Source organism: Rattus norvegicus, chromosome 10 (genome assembly GCF_036323735.1).
Source record: "Rattus norvegicus strain BN/NHsdMcwi chromosome 10, GRCr8, whole genome shotgun sequence".
In the NCBI taxonomy this organism is placed as follows: Eukaryota; Metazoa; Chordata; class Mammalia; order Rodentia; family Muridae; genus Rattus; species Rattus norvegicus.
Genome location: NC_086028.1, coordinates 65,477,042 through 65,497,950, shown reverse-complemented (window position 1 = coordinate 65,497,950; position 20,909 = coordinate 65,477,042). Strand labels below are relative to the sequence as shown.

Here is a 20,909-nt window from a genome sequence, read left to right as displayed (position 1 = left end):
GCTGTTTAGATATTGCTTCTTCCTGTTCTTCACTAGCTAAAACTTGCTGGTTAATGTTGAGATGGCTCAGTGTAAAAACGCTTGCTACAAAGCCTAATGGCCTAAGTTTGATTCCCAGGATCCTTATGATAGATCAAGTTTACATAAAATATATTTCTAAATATGATATTTCACTAAAAAATTTTTAAATAGAATTTCATTCTTATATTTTATCTTTTCAGTTCTAGTCCTCATTTGAAGAAACAAGACATTTGCTTAACCTTGCAAAAGCAACAAAACTAACTAGCAGCAGAGACGGGACAGCCAGGTTCCTCAGCACCGTGCTCTCAGTACATTTTCTGACTAGGCCATTTCACTTGTATTTTTTCTAAGTATTAAAACCACAGGGAATATAAGGGCAAGTAATATGGCTCAGTGGGAAAAGACACTCCACACCAAACCTGATGCCCTAAGCATGTCACATTGTACAGATTTAGTGCTGAATGTGATGCATGCCTTTAACACTGGCAGAGGGATCTTTGTGCTTTTGAAGCCAGAATGGTTTACAGAGTTCCAGGAAAGCCAGAGTTGTATTAGTAACATCTTATCTCACAAGTAAGTAAATTAATTATTTCATGTGAACAAAGACTCCTTATTTCAAATAAAATTTCCACTTGGGAATGAAAATATTAATCAAAATAAAAGTTGACAACCAATCTTTAAGTAATCCATACCTTCCCATCAAGAATAGTCTCCCATGTTGCTCTTTTCTTGCTTATTGGACATTCTTCCATTTCCTGCATGGCTACTTCATATTCACCATCTAAAAGTTGTAAACGCCTGGAAGAAAAACACATTTACTTTATAAAGTAACTTGTGTATTACAAAATCTAAGAAACATTAAAATGGTATACTAGCTTGCATACATAGCAGACTTTAAATGACCTACAATCCAGATCTGACAAAAGCAGTATTAACAAAAAGAGAAATGTGGATCAGGCATTCTTTGGTTAACACACACCCAGCTCATTCTTCAGCACAAGTGTTTATGAACATACCCACATTTTTCTGAAGCTGTAAAATGTCTGTATTTACGTTCATAAACGTGCTGGAAAGTTGGCTTTTTGAAACAGGGTCTCTCTATTATGTACATTCAATGAAATCCACCTGTCTGAGTGCTAGGATTCAATTTATGCACTACCATGCCTGATTAGTATTCTGGAACTTACTAAATATCTGTTTATATCCACAAAGACCATATCAAGAGAAATTTGTATTACTGTAGCTACACAAACATAATGCCCATTTCAAAACCTAGTTAATTTTCTGCATTAACTGTAAACTATAAAGCAGATTTCATGCTTTTAAAACCAGGACAAGAGCAGTGCTACAATTCTCCCTTCAGGGAGTCATTACAAAGTCTGCATGTCAGTGTTTGAACTGCAATCATTTTTGCCATGTTTGCTCAGTAAACTAATGATATAACGACAAACCTGTAAACTAAAGATACCTAAGTGAACCTGGCACATACAGGTGCTCAGTAAATGATGAATCAAACAAGGTTATACAGCATAGCTTTAACACGTGTGGACATGTTCATGTACTACATGATTTACATCTTATTTCCATGCTTATACAGTGACGTTCACTACTATTCTAAACCCATTCCTTTACTGTGTTAACAGCAGACTGCACATAGGAAGACTGTGGCTTTTCTTCTACCTCAGAGGTCCTGTTAGACGATGACACTTAAGGTGTACTGAACACTTTAGCCTGTGACAGGCACTGGACTAAATGCTGCTACTTTAACCTCCAACATCCTTACATTCCAGGCCTTATAGTTTTTAGAAAAGGAATGCAAGTCAGAAATACTAAGAATCCTGCCTTAAGAACAGTAACAATAGGGGTTGGGGATTTAGCTCAGTGGTAGAGCGCTTGCCTAACAAGCACAAGGTCCTGGGGTTTGGTCCCCAGCCCTGAAAAATAGAAAAAAAAAAAAAACAAAAAAACAAAAAAAACAAAAAAACCCAAAACAAACAAACAGTAACAATAGCCAAACCTAGCAAGTGAAAAGCCAACCACTGAAGCCTGATTCTCACTATCAATTGTTGAGAGTTAAGGTTCTTTTGATCTCATCTCCATACTCTTACTACCTGAATTTAGTTTTTCATGGTGTAACAAGTTAATCCAATTTTCTTTTAAAAATTAACTTTGGACGTTGCAGAACACATCACTTTAGTGGGAAACACAATCCTTCACTATAGAATTTAAAAGCCGTCTCCTTTCTGCTCTTATACAGCTACACAATATTCTCTATTATGGGTGTTCATTTGACAGCTACAATCTAAACCACTTTCCTACCTCTGACATGTTAGAAGGTTTTTGCCCCTCACCCTTATAAACAGTGCTTTATCAATGTTTTTGATTTGTCAATCTCATTAAGTGATAAAATAATGTCTCAGTGTACCTTTACTTCAGATATCTTATCTTTTTAATTGTTTAAAAAGAATATACATATTCTCTTTTAAATTTATTATATACTTTGTTATTCTACTGAATTATGGGACTATTTTGAGACAGTGTCTTTAAGGAAGCACAGGCTAGCATCTAACTTGATCTATTTCACTTTCCTTAGGTCACAGTCCTTAAAACCTACATAGTTTTCACTGTGGCTATAATAGCTTATGTTCTCTCAGTCTTAGGTTTTTACTTCTGCTCAGTATTTCAAACTCTCTCTACATGGTTTTTAAATTTGGGCTATTCTCTCAGAAGACATCAATACGAGATTACAAGAAAAAATTTGATACATCTAACCTTAAGATTGTGGTTCATAACTATAATTTCTTTACTAAAAGCAATACCAAGACTCAAGTAATAGAAACTCTCAGAAGAATTAACAGAAGGAGATTTTAAGTTTTAAATAAGGAAATTGTAAAGGAAAAAAGAAATCCTGGAATCAGCTTGAAAGGGCTCCTCATACCCAAACTTGGAATAATCTGAGCAGCCAAATGAGTACTACCATGGTCAGATGAAAACTCACTCACTAAAAATAACATGCTAAGGGCTGGAGAGATGGCTCAGCGGTTAAGAGCACCGACTGCTCTTCCAGAGGTCATGAGTTCAATTCCCAACAACCACATGGTGGCTCACAACCACCTGTAATGGGATCTGATGCCCTCTTCTGGTGTATCTGGTGTACTTGTATATGATAAATAAATAAATCTTAAAAAAAAAAATGCTACTTCATACTGACAAAAGTCAAAAAATCCAAAAGAAAACATCCCCCATTGAAAAAAAAATACCATTGAAGAAATGATGAAATGATGGGAGAAATGAGGAGGAAAACGCATGCAGAAGGCCCTTTGTTCAATATTCAGTACTATTAATAACAACAGCAATGATGATGATGACATTGTTAGCCCCTCTGTGCAGGTAAGTGGCTGTCAGGAAATGCCTTTGTTCTTTGGTGATACATGCTGAAGCATAGAGCAAGGCAGAGAGGAAGCATATGTTTCAAATGTTTCAGCACAAAAATGAAACAACAAAAATAAACCATCTAAAATGTTACAGTCAATATAAAGAATGTGTGGATGTTACACAAACAGCAGGTCTTTGAACTTTCCTACACATTTTCGAAATTAAAGCTTAAGGAAAAATTCACCTAGTTTCTTCTTAGCATTTTTCTTCATTGAAACAAAAGCAGTAGTCTATTCCATATAAAGAATATATTACCTCAACTGAAAAGCCAAAACAAATTAGCTGGGCAGTGGTAGTGCATGCCTTTAATCCCAGCACTTGGGAGGCAGAGGCAGACAGATCTATGTGAGTTCTATGCCAGCCTGGTTTACAGAGACAGTTCCAGGTCAGGCAGGGGAACACAAAATAAACCCATCTTGAAAAACAAAACAAATTATTTAAATAAAAAAAATGCATATACACATATGCTTACATGGTACAAATGATGATGATGATGATGATGAAGATGAAAAAACAAAAATGTGCCCCTAGCTGCACAGAAGACAGTATCAGTGAAGCCTACAGTGGGTACCTCCTCACAATTTGTCACTAGACTGCATCACTGTTTTCTAGTGTGTTTACTGCTGTGTTTCTAAGCCTCTCCTAGTCATCCTATTTGGGTTCAAAGCCTAGGTCATACATATGCTAGGTTAGCTCTCGGTGACTGAGCTGCCTCCTTCCCTACAGGTGTTTTCAACTGAACACATTGATGTACAATCAAATCTGACTTTAAGATTTATTCTCTTGAATTATATTGCTAAGCACCAATAATCAGCCTAGTGTAAGAAGTCATAGCACCATTCTTCAACGGTCTGTTAAAAAAAAAAAAAAAATCTATGTATTTCCTACATCTTTTTTTCTTTTTTTTTTTTTTCCCGGAGCTGGGGACCAAACCCAGGGCCTTGTGCTTGCTAGGCAAGCCCTCTACCACTGAGCTAAATCCCCAACCCCGTCATCTTTTTTTCTTATGCTAAGAGTTTCACTCCTTGGTGCGCCATACAGACGGTCACACAGGAACTATAGGAAACTGGCTTTCTTAGCTTTAGATGCTATCCCAACAGTTGTCTATAGCCCACGTCACCTTGGCCTCCGTTCAAATACGCTTTTTTTTTTTTAAAGATTTATTTATTTATTTTATGTACAGCATTCTGCCTGCATATGTGACTGAAGGCCAGAAGAGGGCACCAGATCTCATTACAGATGGTTGTGAGCCACCATGTGGTTGCTGGGAATTGAACTCAGAACCTCTGGAAGAGCAGTTAGTGCTCTTAACCTCTGAGCCATCTCTCCAGCCCCAAATATGACTTCTAATATGAACAATAGCGACTTACTTGCTAATATTTCTTCACAACACTTGCTGATATGTTTAGAGTTGTCTGTAGCCTACATTAGAAGCATGAAGAAAGGAATTTTGTGCTTCCTCTCAGTTTAGAAGTATTTGTCAGAGCAGATATTCAGAAAATACTCGAATAAACAACTGAGGCAAAAACAGTTCCTTATCTTTGTTCTCTGCTCTCTAAGACAGAAAAATATTCAGCATGTGCATATTCAGTAGAAGAACAAACAAGAGCAATACCACCGACAGAGTAAAAACATTTCAAGAACAGTACAGTACTGAAGCCTTATTTGCCCATCACTATTACCTGTTTTTGTCAAACACTGTCATTTGTGCAACAAATGTCTTTTCCCCATCTTCACGATTTCGTTTTCTTCTGGCTGGAAGTTCTTCACTGACATCTGAATTTAAAAGACAAAACAAAAAAACAAACAAAAACCTCAATTACTTATAAGAAGTACAAACTGCAATTTCTTGTTTTATTTGTGACAGGGTCTCTGTGTATCCCTGGCTGTTCTGGAACTTACTCTGTGGATCAGGCTGGGCTTGAAGTCAGAGTTCCACTTGTCTCAGCCTCCTTGGTGCTAGGACTAAAGGCATGCGCCAGCACTGCCCGAGTCTATAATAATGTTTTATATAGAGGGTCACTTGCTTCAACTTTAGGTTTTTAACATGTGTTATGACCTTCATTTATTTGTCTACATTATGATCTCACAATATATCCCAGGATGGCCTGGAAATGGCTATACATTGGCTGGCCTTCAAATCCAAACTCTATGACTTGCTGTACTGGAGGAACTGGGACTACAGGCCTCACAATTCGCTGGGTCTGCCCTTTACTTCCTAACATTACTGTCAGAATTTACCTTTGCAGGCGCTGACCTGTTTAGAATGATGACTCATGCTAGGCAGGTTCCTCATCACTGCTCAGGAGTTCCAGTGTGAATAAAAGCCTTTCAGAGAGATTTGTTCTTACTCTCTATGTAGGATGTGTTTGCCTGCACTTACACTATGTACCACACGCACACAGTACCCATAAGAGCAGATCCTTCAGAACTGAAGTTACAGACAACAATCAACCCACATGGCAGCTGAGCCCTCTCATAACTAACAAGTCTCTAGACCAGAACCATCTCATGTGAGTTTCCAACATTACCTCACATATACCTCTATTTACAACTGTTCATTTCAATGCAACTTTTTTTTTTCTTTTTTTCGGAGCTGGGGACCAAACCCAGGGCCTTGCGCTTGCTAGGCAAGCACTCTACCACTGAGCTAAATCCCAACCCCTCAATGCAACTTTGTTTTTTTTTTTTTTTCCCCAGAGCTGGGGACTGAACCCAGGGCATTGTGCTTGATACGCAAGCGCTCTACCACTGAGCTAAATCCCCAACCCACTCAATGCAACTTTTTAATTCTTATCTATCCCCTAAACTGAGTTGCAAACCTTCTGAGAATAGCATTGCTTGTTTAATTATCTTTGTATTGGCAGCACCTATATAACAATCAAATCATTACCTCAAAGATGAATTCAGATCTGCTGGAAAAATAAAGAAATGGGTACATGGTTCAATATGTAATATGAGCTACACTGTTCATGGTCAAGTTAGTACATGGACATGCACCTACAGTTCCAGCATTTTGAAAGCTGAGCTTTAAGAATCATGAGTCTAGTTTGAGACCAGCCTAGGCGATGATGAGACTATTTCTCAAGACAGAATGAAAGTAAGAAGAGAAAGATAAAGAGAGGAAGAGAGATGTAGGAAGAAGGGGAAGCAGGTAGGCAAAAAGAGGAAAAGCTCATGGTTAAGTAGTGAGTAGACATCCAGCTTAAGGAAGGTCTAAGGTCAATTTCCAGTAAAGTAAGATAACAGTCTTATCTATTAAGGAAGGAAACAAGGTTTTAAGGGGTTGTTTTTAGTTATTTTATTATTATTTGGTTTATTTTGCTCTTGAAACAATGTCTTGTTAAATTATGTAGCCTAGGCTAGCCTCAAACTCATGTTCTACTGACTCAGCATTCTGAGCACAGGATTAAAGGAACAAACTACTTGGCAAAAAGTCAAGGTTAAAAAAAAAATCCCCAGCTCCGAAAAAAAGAACCAAAAAAAAAAAAGGAAACTTTATACACTATTCTAAATATGATGAAAAAATACCAGTTCATACATTTCGACAACCACTTTAATCTCCAATAATAAAACCTCATGAAATTTCAGAAATAAAATTACCAATATTTTCATTGGTTTCTCCATTAATCATTCCATTAAACTCTCTTCTTCCAGGACGAGTTACTCTGAACAGCAATGAGTAAGACTTCACCATATGGCTGTTACTAGGCTCAAATTCATTACTGGAAACTGCCAGGGATGGGAAATTTCCTGGTTTTGTTTGATTGAGGTCAGGATTCAAAGGCACCTGCTTTTTACCAGTAGGAACTTGCCTTATTGGACAACTTACATCCTGCAAAGTAAAGATTCATAAATTATACTTACATAGCAACAACAGTAAATTATACTTAAAACTTAAAATCAAAGCTATAAGAAACGCAGTATAAGGGGTTGGGGATTTAGCTCAGTGGTAGAGCGCTTGCCTAGGAAGCGCAAGGCCCTGGGTTCCGTCCCCAGCTCCGAAAAAAAAGAACCAAAAAAAAAAAAAAAAAAAGAAACGCAGTATAAGTCACAATTACAAAATGGAATATTAATATAATATACTGCTGAAAATTAGGAAGCAAAAATTAAAAATGAACATTAAGATTACCAATAGTAAAGTAATTGAAGATTAGTACGAATAATAAAAATGATGATACAGTTTATCCATTATTGACCTGAAAATACTTCCAAGTTTTCTATTACCATCATGGAATAAATGGGCTGGAGTAGAGATATGGGCCTTGGAATACAGAACAGTGGTTAAAGCACTTGCCTACCATGTACAAGGCTTTGGATTCAATTACCAGCAATAAAAAAACAAGTAAAGGGCTGGAGAGATGGCTCAGTGGTTAAGGGCACCGACTGCTCTTCCCGAGGTCCTGAGTTCAAATCCCAGCAACCACATGGTGGCTCACAACCATCTGTAATGAGATCTGATGCCCTCTTCTGGTGTGTCTGAAGACAGCTACAGTGTACTCATATATATAATAAAAAAAAAAAAAAAAAAAAAAAGCAAGTAAAACAAGACTAAGAAGGTAGTGCAGGTGGTAGAATTTCCCTTGTATGCACAAGGCCACGAGTGCTGTGCTGTATGAACAGGCATGGTGGTACAGGTGGAGGATCAGAAGTACAAGTTCATTCTGGACGGTATAGTAAGTTGGGACCGGCACAACTATTTTAAGACTATTCCTCAAAATAAATGAGTAAAGTAAAATTAAACCTAAAATATAAACGAAATAACTAGAAATACAAGAAAAAAAAAGTTAAGGGGCCGGTGATAAAGGTCTGTGGTAGACCATGCATGAGTCCCTGGGTTCAATCCCAAGCACTACAAAAAAATAAATAAATAAAATAAAATTGAGTAGTGATGTTGGGTGCCTTAATTCCTAGCACTAAGAGGCAGCAGATATCTGTGTTTTAGGAGTGCATAGTCTACATAGTGAGATCTAGGACACCCAAGGATACATCAAGAATTCCTGTCTTGAAAAACAAAAATACCAAACAAGCAAACAAACAAAACCCAAAAAGAACCCAAAAAAAACAAAAAGAGAAAAACCTCAGAAATTAGAAGGCATCTTTAGGGCTGGAGAGATGGCTCAGTGGTTAAGAGCACTGACTGCTCTTCCAGAGGTCCTGAGTTCAATTCCCAGCAGCCACATGGTGGCTCACAACCATCTGTAATGGGATCTGATGCCCTCTTCTGGTGTGTCTAGAGACAGCTACAGTGTATTCACAGCAAACAAACTCTTAAAGGCTTTTTTTCCCCCCAGAGCTGGGGACCAAACCCAGAGCCTTGCACTTGCAAGCGCTTTACCACTGAGCTAAATCCCCAACCCTCAAACAAACTCTTAAAAAAATAAAAAGCATGCTTCAACTCCCCCAATTTCAACATTTCCCTTAATTTTCCATTTTGAGTAATAAATGGGAACACCAGAAAAGGAAAATACGTATAAATACCATTATAAAACAGTAATCTGTTAGCTTCTTCAGCAATCACCCGAAAAAATGCTGTCACTACATAACTAATTATGTGGAAGTATAGCCAAAAAAAATAGTGCATCTTAGTGCTAACTATATTTTCAACAGAAGGTTGGCCTCAAACTTTGATGCTCCTAACTCAATCTTCCTTGTGGTAGGAATGTAGACATGTGCCTACACACCAACATAGTAACTTCTTTTAAAGAAATACAACGAGGCTAGAGAAATGGCTCAGCAGAAAAGAGCACTAGCAGCTCTTCTAGAGGACCCAGGTTTGATTTCCAGCACCTACATGATGGCTCACAAGTTCTAGAAAATGAGATGTTATCCTCTAGTCTCTTCAGGCACCGGGCCTGCACATGGTGCACTGATATACAGACAAGCAAAAATAAAAATTATGGGGTTGGGATTTAGCTCAGTAGTAGAGCGCTTGCCTAGCAAGTGCAAGGCCCTGGGTTTGGTCCCCAGCTCCGGAAAAAAGAAAAAAAAATTGTATATATATATATATGTATATATATAATAAATTATATAATAATATATAAATATATAAATAATATAATAAATATATAATATATATATGTATAAATAAAATGAATACTTAGGGATGAAAAAAACTACTCTACACAAGATATCTCACTAATACCCTAAAGCTTTAGATTTCACAAACGACTAAAACCTTCTGGGAGAGCATCACCAGCAGGAGAAGTTCAACTGCTGCTTATGGTGTAATGACACATCTTATTAAAACATAGTAACAAAAAAAAAATCCTCAATCACTCTTTTCTGTGCTTACCGAACACCCTCAGACACACATACTACTCCTCTTCTTTGGAAATACTTATTCCTATTGTAGCCTTATTTTTTTTTTTTTTTTTTTCGGAGCTGGGTACCGAACCCAGGGCCTTGGGCTTGCTAGGCAAGCGCTCTACCACTGAGCTAAATCCCCAACCCCTATTGTAGCCTCATTAATTTTGTTGCTGTTAATAAAAGACTCAAGGACTTAAGTCCATTAACTGTACGACGTGTAGGTTTTAGTGGGTTACTTCGGAAATCAGCACTATGACAACTGTTTCTATGATGAAATGACTGTTATCTTTTAAATAAAATCTGAAGCAATGCAATAGTAAGTTAATGGTTGATAATGTTGACAGTGAGTTTTTCCTCTGTACAATAAAAGACGTAATCCTTTATGGCTAGAGAAATGGTTTGGCCATTAAAGGCTAGGTTTACAACCAACCAAATAAACAAATGGTCCATACTAATGTATTAGTAGATACAAGCTAAGAGACTAAATGGTACAAGCAAAGCGGCTGAATCTGTCTTAAGGCCACAGCTTCTTCCTATGACTCCTACTGGATTTTTATTCAGATGCTCAGACCAAGGTAAACAACAATGGTGGCAACAGGCTATATAAGTGAAAGTCAGCTACTAAGAAATTCTCTCCCCATTCTTCTCTAAGACATGGCCTCACTATGTAGCTCTGGCAGGCCTGGAACTCACTGTGTGGACTTGGCTTGCCTCTGCTTCCCAATTGCTGGGACTAAAGGTGTATGTTGTCATGTGCAGCCTCAACATCGTTCTTATTTCTAAGGTTTTAAAAATGGCTCACAAACTTAGTAGCTATGCAGAAACATGTTCAGTTAGAGATTATTCTACTTCATCTACTAGTATTTTTATACATTACCTTTCTCTTTTTGTGGCAAACTTTCACAAGCAGGACTTCCAGAGTAACAGAATTTTGTTCATTTTCTGAGTTTTGTGATGGCTTATCTAAATAGAAAGATCAATGTCTTAAAAAGATTTTTTATAATGTATACATAAGAAAAAATTTTTAAGTTGAAGAATCTCTCAAAAAAAGGCTTCCTACAAGGAAAACATACCCTCCCAATTTAGCTCCAGACTTGGAGCTCCATTCTTTTTAAAAATAAATCAACATAAAACAGATATTCACATCTTCCTATAGATTTTTTTCTCAATTTAAATAAGACAGCTCAATTATCTTAATTACAGTAAATCTATTTATTGATCACATTTCATTTGAAAACTTAACATTTATTTTTATGATGGTAGAGAAAATCTTCTCTTCAAAACATACAGAAGCAGGCAAAGCTTCTTGGCAGGAAGCTTGATTTAAATAGTTATAGGGAATTAGATCAAAAAAGTGTGTTGTCCTTCTTTCAAAATCCATTGGTCGAAAATGTATATAATGGGACACGGTGGTACACATCTTTATTCCCGGCCCTGGGGAGGTAGAGGAGGGCAGATCTCTAAAAGTTTCAGGACAGCCTGGTCTATATAATAAAACCTTGTTTCAGAAAGTGAGCAAGAGGGCTAGAGAGATGGCTCAGCCATTAAAGGCTAGGCTCACAACCAAAAATACAGTTCAGTTGCCGGCAGTCACTTTATGGATGGGAAACCAGGAAAGAGGATATGTAAATAAACAACAACAACAAAAAATCCAATAAAAAAAGAGACTAACTCAGAAAGAAAGAAAGAAAGAAAGAAAGAAAGAAAGAAAGAAAGAAAGAAAGAAAGCAAGAGATGGAGAAAGAGAACTGATCTAAGTGGCAATAGGAAACTTAAGTTTTTATTTACTACTTGGCGATGCTTTGGCTTACGAAACTTAGAAATTATAGTTTTGAGTATGAGTGTATAATTTCTGATTAAATAACAAAAACCTTTGCAAAGACTCATCTTTAAAATTTTCAATAGTATTAGTTCAAACCTAAATATTTAAACACTATACTTCAGTAAAATGCAAAACTATTAGATCATTAATGCACATATACATACATACATACATACATACATACATACATACATATATCAAACAACTGTTTCTTTTCTGAGTTAGATTTTTAGGTAACTTTCTTTTTAGCATAAAAATCTGTCTTTTGGGCTGTGGGCATTTTTCTCAGGGTTTGACTGCTTTTCTAGTATACTTAAGGCCCTGTGTTTGATATCTAGCATCCAAACCAAACGAAAACCAATAACTAAAAGCACTAAAAAACCAAGCAAACAAATAAAACAAACCCATTTCACCCTTTTTATGCAGAGTATACGTAGGGAAAAAAAATGGCTAAATAAGCTTTTTGAAAATTATAATTGAATGAATGTATTTTAAGACAGCAAAAATAATCCAGTGTCCAAAATAAAGATTGCCATACAATGCTTACCATGAAAATGGAGCCCTAACAAAGTGTATAAATTCTCAGATCTAATAATTACTGCTATTTTACCCATTTGGTTTGTTTGACATGGGTTCATGAAAGCTAGGTTGGTCCGGAACTTCTGATCCTCAGACCTAGGCCTCCTAGGTACTAGAGTTGTAAACAAAGGCACATGCCACAACATCCAACAATGTTAGAAACCTTAATCTGGCTTTCTATTCTGGGTTTTTAAGTGTTCTTTTTAATAACAGAAAAAAAAAACTTTATTCTCTCAAACTTCTGTTCATTTTGTTTTGAGACAATGTCTACTGTATCTATGGCTGCCCTGGAACTCTTTTTTTTTTTTTTTTTTTTTTTTTGGTTCTTTTTTTCGGAGCTAGGGACCGAACCCAGGGCCTTGCGCTTCCTAGGTAAGCGCTCTACCACTGAGCTAAATCCCCAGCCCCCCTGGAACTCTTAAGAGATCTGCCTGCCTCTGCCTCCTGAATGTGGGAACAAAGCTGTGTCCCAACACATTTGGCAAGGAAAAATTGTCAGGTGGTTCCCCAAAAATACCATTGTAGTAAAAATATGTATGTTTTTAACAAGTCCCTAGAAACAGAGCTAATGAATCCAAAAAAGTTAAACTACAGCTCAAATGAGTTCACATGAGTACTGCAGAAAACAAATTGATAAAAATAAGAATTGTACACAATTACGAATTAAGAGAAAAAAACCCAGAAATTCAGAAAAAAAGACCCAATGTAAGACAAAGCCTAAAAAACTATTAGCTAGGAATATATATGATTTGATATTTAGTTTGTAATATAAAAACCATGGATTCTGTATCAAGCAGTTGCCTCATTACTTTATTAACCCCTGTAGGGCTACAGACACAAGGCAGAACACTGCCTACTAAACAACCTTTGGGTTGTTTTTGCTTTTTGAGTCAGGATCTCATTATGAGGTCATGGCTGGCCTAGAACTCACTATAGACCAGACTGGCTTTGAACTCATACAGATCTGCCTGCCTCTGCCTCCAATCTGTATATACCACCATGCCTGGCCCTTATCCATTTAAAAAAAAAAAAAAAAAACAACAACAACAAAAAAACAAAACTCAAGTACCCAATCATGCTTTGATTAAAACTAATATAAAATACTATGTATTTTGTCAGTATAACTGACATTATGACAAATCCCGTTAGTAGTAGTGGTTATTACAGCTGTTTATTGTTCAACTTAAAACAATACCAAAGCAATGCTGATGACACAGCACCAACTCAACACAACTTGGTCAGACCAAGATCACTGGCCTCTGACCTTCTGAGGTAACTATTTAGAATTTTTCAGCATTATGTTTTTAACTTAAGACTGAAAAGCATCATCAGCGGGATATGGATATAGGTCAGCAGTAACACAGTTGCTCTGTCTGAAAGGGATACTGGATTTAATATCCACCACAAACAAAAAATAAAAACAAGAAACTCCAACAAATAAAAATAAGTTGAAAAGAACACAAAGAACTCAGAATCAACATCGTTTCCATTCAAATACTTACCATTTTTGTGGAAGAAACCAGTAAATGTAAGTTGTAAATGCGCAGACAAGCTAAATAAAACAAAAAGTTGTTTTAAAATTCTATAATACAGCACAGACCTTAAAATACTCAGAGAGGAAAGGTTAACTTATAAATGTTTAATTTCTCTCTTAACTACTGTGGCTTAGGAACCCAATGCTTCTCCTCTTTATGTGTAGCAATCAAAATAAACCTATTTCTATTGCAATACATAAATATCCCATAATCACAGTACTTTATTATCTTTGATATAAAGTGGAAGGTGTCTTATCATTCCAGGTTACAAAAGAAAAAGTTGCCAAAAGAAGGTAAGTCAATGTAAGAAGTATTAATATTTTCCCCACTGTGCTGGGACACGTTAGGCAAGTTTTCTACCTCCCAGCCTTTCAAACACATTAAAGCAATGGAAATTCATTCTTCCTATCAGATTATGTAGAGCCATTACTTTATTCTACAATTAAAAGTAAAACACAGTCACAAAATTACTATGGATGAATAATTTACTATTTTAGCATGTCATTTTCACATATGAGTTAGAAGCTCTATAATAAGAAAACCAAGCATGAACTACTAGTAACTTTTAATCTGAAAAATTATCTAATATAGAAAAACTAATGGGGCTAGAGAGATGACTCAGTGGTTAAGAGCACTGACTGCTCTTCCAGAGGTCCTGAGTTCAAATCCCAGCAACAACATGGTGGCTCACAACCATTAGTAATGGGATCTGATACCCTCTTCTGATGTGTCTGAAGACACCTACAGTGTACTCATATATATAAAATAAGTTCTTTTAAAAAAGAAGAAAAATGATTAGCATGGGATAATATAAACAGAAACAACAGGCTTTTGTAGTATTTTTAAACAGCAAAAGAGAACATTTGTTGCAGTTTCTATGGTGACAGAGAATCCGGGATTACAGAAGACTAAATAGAAAAGACAGCAGACAAGAACAAGGTATTTTTACATAGAACTGAAATAAACAGCAACAGAGCTCATTAAAAGAAAGGCTATAAATGGTACTTAGAAACCTCCTAAGGTTAGGAAACCACATTTGTGGATGAGGCTAGGATGTCAGTTCTAGAGCAGCTAATGAAAACTGGAACCTAATGAACAGATTCAGAATTATGAAGACATTATTGGGACATGTGTCCTCTATGTCCCATCTCTATTTTCTAGCTGACACAATAGGGGGTTTACTACCACTATGTGTTTTCCATCCCATGGACTGAGACTTCAGAAAACATGAGACATAAATAATGTCTTCTTATTTTGGGTATTTTGGTTCACAGCTACATAAAAGTCATAATCCAGTACATAAGGTTTTGTTAAATGGTGAGGACACTCTGGGTATTTTTATAGAAGTGGTTGTTTCAGAGAGACAGTGAGGCAGGCTACAAAGTGTTACACAAATAATGACTGAAAATGAGAACATAACAGAGGAAGCTAATACAGAAAATCTTCCCAGGACTTTTTTTCCCTCCCCCCCACCAGTAACAGGTATCTTTATTCTTAGTAGAAAATGACATGAAAACTTGCCTTCTAGAATGCAACAGGGTCAGGAGTGCTGAAATGGCATTTCAAGAACAATGCTAAGAATGCAAGAGGAGTCCTAGTTTAACAGAGCGAGTTCTAGGACAGCCAGAGCCACACTGAGCATCCCTGTCTTGAAAACTACAAAACCCAACCAACCAAAAAAGTGTTACCAATAAAAAACAAAACTATGGAAAAAGACAAGACTATGGAAGTGTAGTAAAGACAGAAGCAGAGTTAGAAAGCATAAAACATGAAGGAAAAGCAACAACCATAACTCAAGTAGCAACAAAACGGATATACAGTGGGATTGGGATTCATAAAACGGGACTGGCTTCATGGTATATGCCTGCAATTACAACACTCAAAGAAGCAGCAGGAGGACTCAAAGCCATCACCAGCTACATAGCAAATTTAAAGCTAGCCTCAACTGTATAGTAAGTTTAAGGCTAACTTGGCTACATGAAACCCTGTCTTTGTTTTTGTGTACCCCTATTTTCTAGTACCCAATACTAGAACTCCAGAGATCTACCTGTCTCTTTCTTCTAAGTGCTGGGAATGAATACCCCCATTTCCCACTCTCAAAAAACCAAAAACCAACCAACAAGCCAGCCAGCCAAACAAACTGTTCTGATGAGATAGTACAACAGTTAAGAGCACTGGCCACTCTTCCAGATGACCTGGGTTCAATTCCCAGCACACACAAAGTGGCTCTGAACCATCAGTAATTTCAGTGCCATGTAATCCAATAGTCTCCTCCTCTGCAAATGGGGTAGACAAACAAGCCACCAAAAAAAGAGTAAATATATAAATTATAAATAGCAATTTAAACAAGAGGCAAAAGAGAACAATGCAAAGGCAATCGATCATTGCACTCTGGAGGAGGACGTTCACAAATTCAAGGCCAACCTAAGCTACATAGATATATCTTAAATAACAAAAGCAGAAAATGATTCATGTGTTGCAAACACTTTCTTATTTATTTTATTTATATGAGTAAACTGTAGCTAGTGTGTCAGACACACCAGAAGAAGGCATCGGATCCCATTACAGATGGTTGTGAGCCATCATGTGGTCACTGGGAATTGAACTCAGGACCTCTGGAAGAGTAGTCAGTGCTCTTAACCACTGAGCCATCTCTCCAGCCCACAAACACTGAGCACAAAGTCCTATTACTCCTGACAAAAAAGTTATCCACAGAAGTTATCCACAATGGATAGTTCCTAGAAGGAAGAACGAATTTTCTTTAAAAGAGCGACACTGGGTATATAAAATCACACTTGCTATTAGGCCACATGGTCAGAAATAATTGGCCAACACAAAACAGATTCCATGGTTTTGTTTCCTGAGACAGGATCCCATTATGTAGCCATGGCTGGCCTAGAACTCACTGTGCAGATCAAACTGTCCCTCTAAGAATTTTGGGATTAGGGCTGGAGAGATGGCTCAGCGGTTGGGAGCGCCCGACTGCTCTTCCAGAGGTCATGAGCTCAATTCCCAGCAACCACATGGTGGCTCACAACCATCTGTAGGGAGATCCGATTCTCTCTTCTGGTGTGTCTGAGGATAGCTACAGTGTACTTATATATAATAAATGAATAAATCTTAAAAAAAAAAAAAAGAATTTTGGGATTAAATCCACACACCACTGCACATAGCTAGATTTCTGCTTTAGAAGACAGAGAAAAAATATGAAATCAAGTGGATATATGAGAGGTCCTTGAAGGAGCTGGGGGAAGGGGAAAATGAGAAATTAAAATAAACAAATCTGGGGTTGGGGATTTAGCTCAGTGGTAGAGCGCTTGCCTAGCAAGCGCAAGGCCCTGGGTTCAGTCCCCAGCTCCAAAAAAAAGAAAAGGAAAAAAAAAATCCAAAAACATGGAGTAAGGAAAGGTTGACAGTATCAGTGGCAAGAATATTCTAAATGTTTCTTTATCATGTCACATCTGGGTTTGACAAAATGCAGAGCTACATATTCAAGAGTGAATGACCACATGTAAATTATACCTTAAAAATAATAAAAAGAGGCCAGGCTGGTGATGCATGCCTTTAATCCTAGCACATCCTAAGTTCCATCCCTGGGTGGAAAGGTGAAAGAAGAGATCCAACACCACAAAGCTGTCCTCGTAATACACACACCATGACACATACAGCACAAAGATACAATAACAAAAATATTTTTAAATTTAAAAAACAATCACAAAGAAATTTAAGGGTTGGCATGATGGCTAATTAGGTAAGGGTACTTGTCATCAAGCTTTGGTAACCTGAGAATTTGATCCCTGGGGCCCACAAGGTAGTAAAAAATGATAGTATGTTCCTCTGACCTCCAGTTGTGCAGTGACACACATGTACTACTTGTGTACACACCCAATAAGTAAATAAAGTATCTTGTGTATACCAGGCTGTCTGTTAAGCTCACTATGCAGCCATCAATCTTCCTGCCTTCTTCCCTACACTGTGACTACAGGTGTATACTACAACAAGCCTAATAGACTTCTTCTAAGAAAAGAATGACAATGTTCCCTTTCCCTCTCCTCTCCTCTTTTATCTGCTGTGTCCTCTTTTTACAACTAGGTCAGATTAGGGGGAAAAAAAAAAAAAACAACATGGAAGGTTAGTCAGGCATATTTGATTTCAGGCTAAATTGTTAGGATAACCAGGATTTACATAGCTAGTTCTAGGCCAGGCAGGGTAGTTGATTCTAAGATTAAATACCTGACAGCTCTGAAGCAATCTACAGAAAAAGAATAAGCAAATCCTTAAGGGACTAACATTCTGAAACAAGATTCACATACAAACCTCAAATCTAAATACTCTATCCCACAAAAGACCCAAGATTTTTGGCTGAAGAACCTGTGATCACTGCATTAAGCATATATATATATATATATATATATATATATATATATATACATATATATATGTATATATATATGTGTGTGTGTGTATATGTATGTATGTGTATGTGTGTGTGTATATATATACATATATATATATATATATATATATATATATATATATATATATCATTAACTGGGCTAGGAGTATTAGTGCATGCCTTTAATTCTAACACTTGGGAGGTAGAGGCAGGTGGATCTCTTTTGAATTTGAGGCCAGCAAGGTCTACAAAGTAAATTCCAGGGCAGCCAGGGCACAGAGAAACCTCATCTCTAAATAACTGGAAACAAAACCCCAAAACAACAACAGCAACAACAACAATAACAACAAAAACCCCGAATAACTGTACGACCCCAAAATAGGAAAGTTAATATGATACTCTAGCATCTACACTGTGCAAGAGTAGCCACTTCTCTTTCAAACATTCACTTATCTTGTGTGGCACATACAACTTTTGGGAATCTGTTCAACCAAGAAGTTGGTTGTAGGGTACAAGCTACAGTCATTAGATTTGGTGGCAAGTGCCTTTAGCAGTTGAGCCACATTACTGGCTTAACTTCCCTTATACATTTTACCACATAAAGTTAAAAAACTTCTAGCTACACTATCTAATCCATTATTCTAGAACACAAGATCTCAAAATGTAGCATTTAGGTTTATAGGTAGGAAGACTTTGAATGGGAGATAGTGTATTGTCTATTACACAGAAATAAATCTTTTGGGCACTGACTGCTCTTCCAGAGGTATGAGTTCAGTTCCCAGCAATCACATGGTGGCTCACAACCATCTGTAATGGAAATACATAAAAATAAATAAATCTTTTAAAAAAAGAAATCTTTCAAAACGTAGAGTGCTTATGTGGAGCTCAGTGGCATGTACTTAGAAAGTAGAAAAACGGGGACCAGTTTAACGTCAACCTCAGCTACATATAGAGTACAAGTCAGCCTGCACTACAAGAAAAAAGACAGTAACGAAACCTTATAATCATGACTGGAGTGCTTAAAAAGGACAGACATTGAAGAAATATACCCAATCAACTGAAGAAGCTTGAACATTATCTACAAAATAGAAGGGCAGCGAAAAGCTATTATTGCCAAAGTACTGTTTAAAATAATTTCATTAGTTTTGTAGTTCAATGACAGAGCAACTGTCTAACAAGTACAAGGCTCCAGGTTCCATCCCCAGAACTACAAAGATATGTATATACAAAGAACTTAGTAGCATTGTCAAGATAAAGACTACAGCAAATATCTATTGACTAAAAGACTGAGTATCACAAGAAAAGATCTCACAGTATAACTATCCTGAAACTCACTGTAGACCAGGCTGGCCTTGAACTCGGAGATCCACCTGCTTCTGCTTCCCTTGTGCTGGAGGTAAAGGCGTTTACCACTTCTCCTGACAAGACCTCATCTTTATACAGATTCAAAGGAGACCCTGTATTATTAGATCATAGACATCTTTTCGAGGCTTCTCAGGACACTCCTGCTTGATCTCAAAAACTGTTTACATCATGTTCCCTTTTCCAGAACCACCATTTTATTCCTCTACTTGTTTCATATTTCAGCTTATTTCTCCAGGCAAGATTTGGCCATGTCATTTGCCAGACAGTCATTACATTCCCATACTTGATAATTCAGACAAGGACTGCTTCTCTTGTATACTCATGGTTTCCCTGTACTTTCCTGACCACTATTTATTAGATGACCATGTCTGTCCCTCCATAAAAGCAGACATTTTACTCCCATTATATTCTTAAGACTTAAATACAGTGCTGCATACATGACACACTTCTCTGGCTCCATATGTAGATACACTATGTTTTATTTTGGTTTTTGGAGACAGCGTTTCCCTGTGTCACAGACCTTGCTGTCCCAGAACTCAGACAGCTACCTGCCTCTGCGTTCTGAGTACTGGGATTAAGGGCATGTACCACTACTGCCTGACTCAGACTTTGCTATTATAGAAAAAGATGCTTACCAAAAGAACTGCTTACAAAAGGAAGACAGGTGATTCTAAAGTTTAGGTTTTAACAGAAACAATGATAAAAGGCCCTTTGGGACTAGTATTGTCTCTAAAAAGTTAAGAGAACTTGCTTAGTAAGCACAAGGCCCTGAGTTCAATTCCTAACAAAATGACTACAAAACCAACTAATAGAAGTTCCACTTGGGGTTGGGGATTTAGCTCAGTGGTAGAGCGCTTGCCTAGCAAGCGCAAGGCCCTGGGTTCGGTCCCCAGCTCCGAAAAAAAGAAAATAAAAAAAAGTTCCACTTTAGCAAGGCATGGCAGAATATGCATATAATCCTGGCATCTGAGAAGCTAAGGCAGGCAGGAGAACAGGAAACTGAAGGCTTACCTGGGTAACATAGCTTACAATAAACCAAGAAAATCTAATTCAGGTTAACTTTTCGTGGGATTTCTCCAGTTACTAATATTAAACCAAGAATGCAAAATGATAATAGGAAGACAGAAGGCATTTTACTTCTCATCTGCTCCTAAAAGATACTTTTGAAACAAACTCAGATTTTCAAATTTTTTGCATGATGCGCTCATCTATGGAGAAACATTTATAAGTAAAGAGTTCTGCCAGGCAATAGTGGTGCATGCCTAAAATCCCAGCACTTGGGAGGCAGAAGCAGGATCTCTGAGTCAGGCCAGCCTGGTCTACAGAGCAAATTCTAAGATAGCCAATACTACACAGAGAAACCCTGTCTTGAAAAACAAAAAAAAATACAAACAAAAAAAAAAACCTAAAAAATCCCCAACACCCCTATTTCCCTCCACGACTATAG

At 37.1% G+C, this 20,909-nt stretch overlaps 1 protein-coding gene across 3 annotated transcripts in view; it reads right to left on the bottom strand.

Annotated features, from left to right (window-relative positions):
• Positions 1-20,909, bottom strand: part of Suz12 (SUZ12 polycomb repressive complex 2 subunit) — a 45,899-nt gene that overhangs the window by 12,896 nt on the left and 12,094 nt on the right. For 2 of the 3 annotated variants that reach the window (XM_039087645.2, NM_001427659.1), the window contains 5 exons: positions 13,669-13,718; positions 10,643-10,728; positions 7,060-7,291; positions 5,139-5,232; positions 714-819 (listed from right to left, as the gene is read on the bottom strand). In XM_039087645.2, the coding sequence (XP_038943573.1) occupies positions 714-819; positions 5,139-5,232; positions 7,060-7,291; positions 10,643-10,728; positions 13,669-13,718 (568 nt within the window). Of the gene's footprint in view, positions 1-713; positions 820-5,138; positions 5,233-5,358; positions 6,282-7,059; positions 7,292-10,642; positions 10,729-13,668; positions 13,719-20,909 lie in introns of those variants that run through there. The other variant, XM_039087646.2, reaches the window with a different exon arrangement.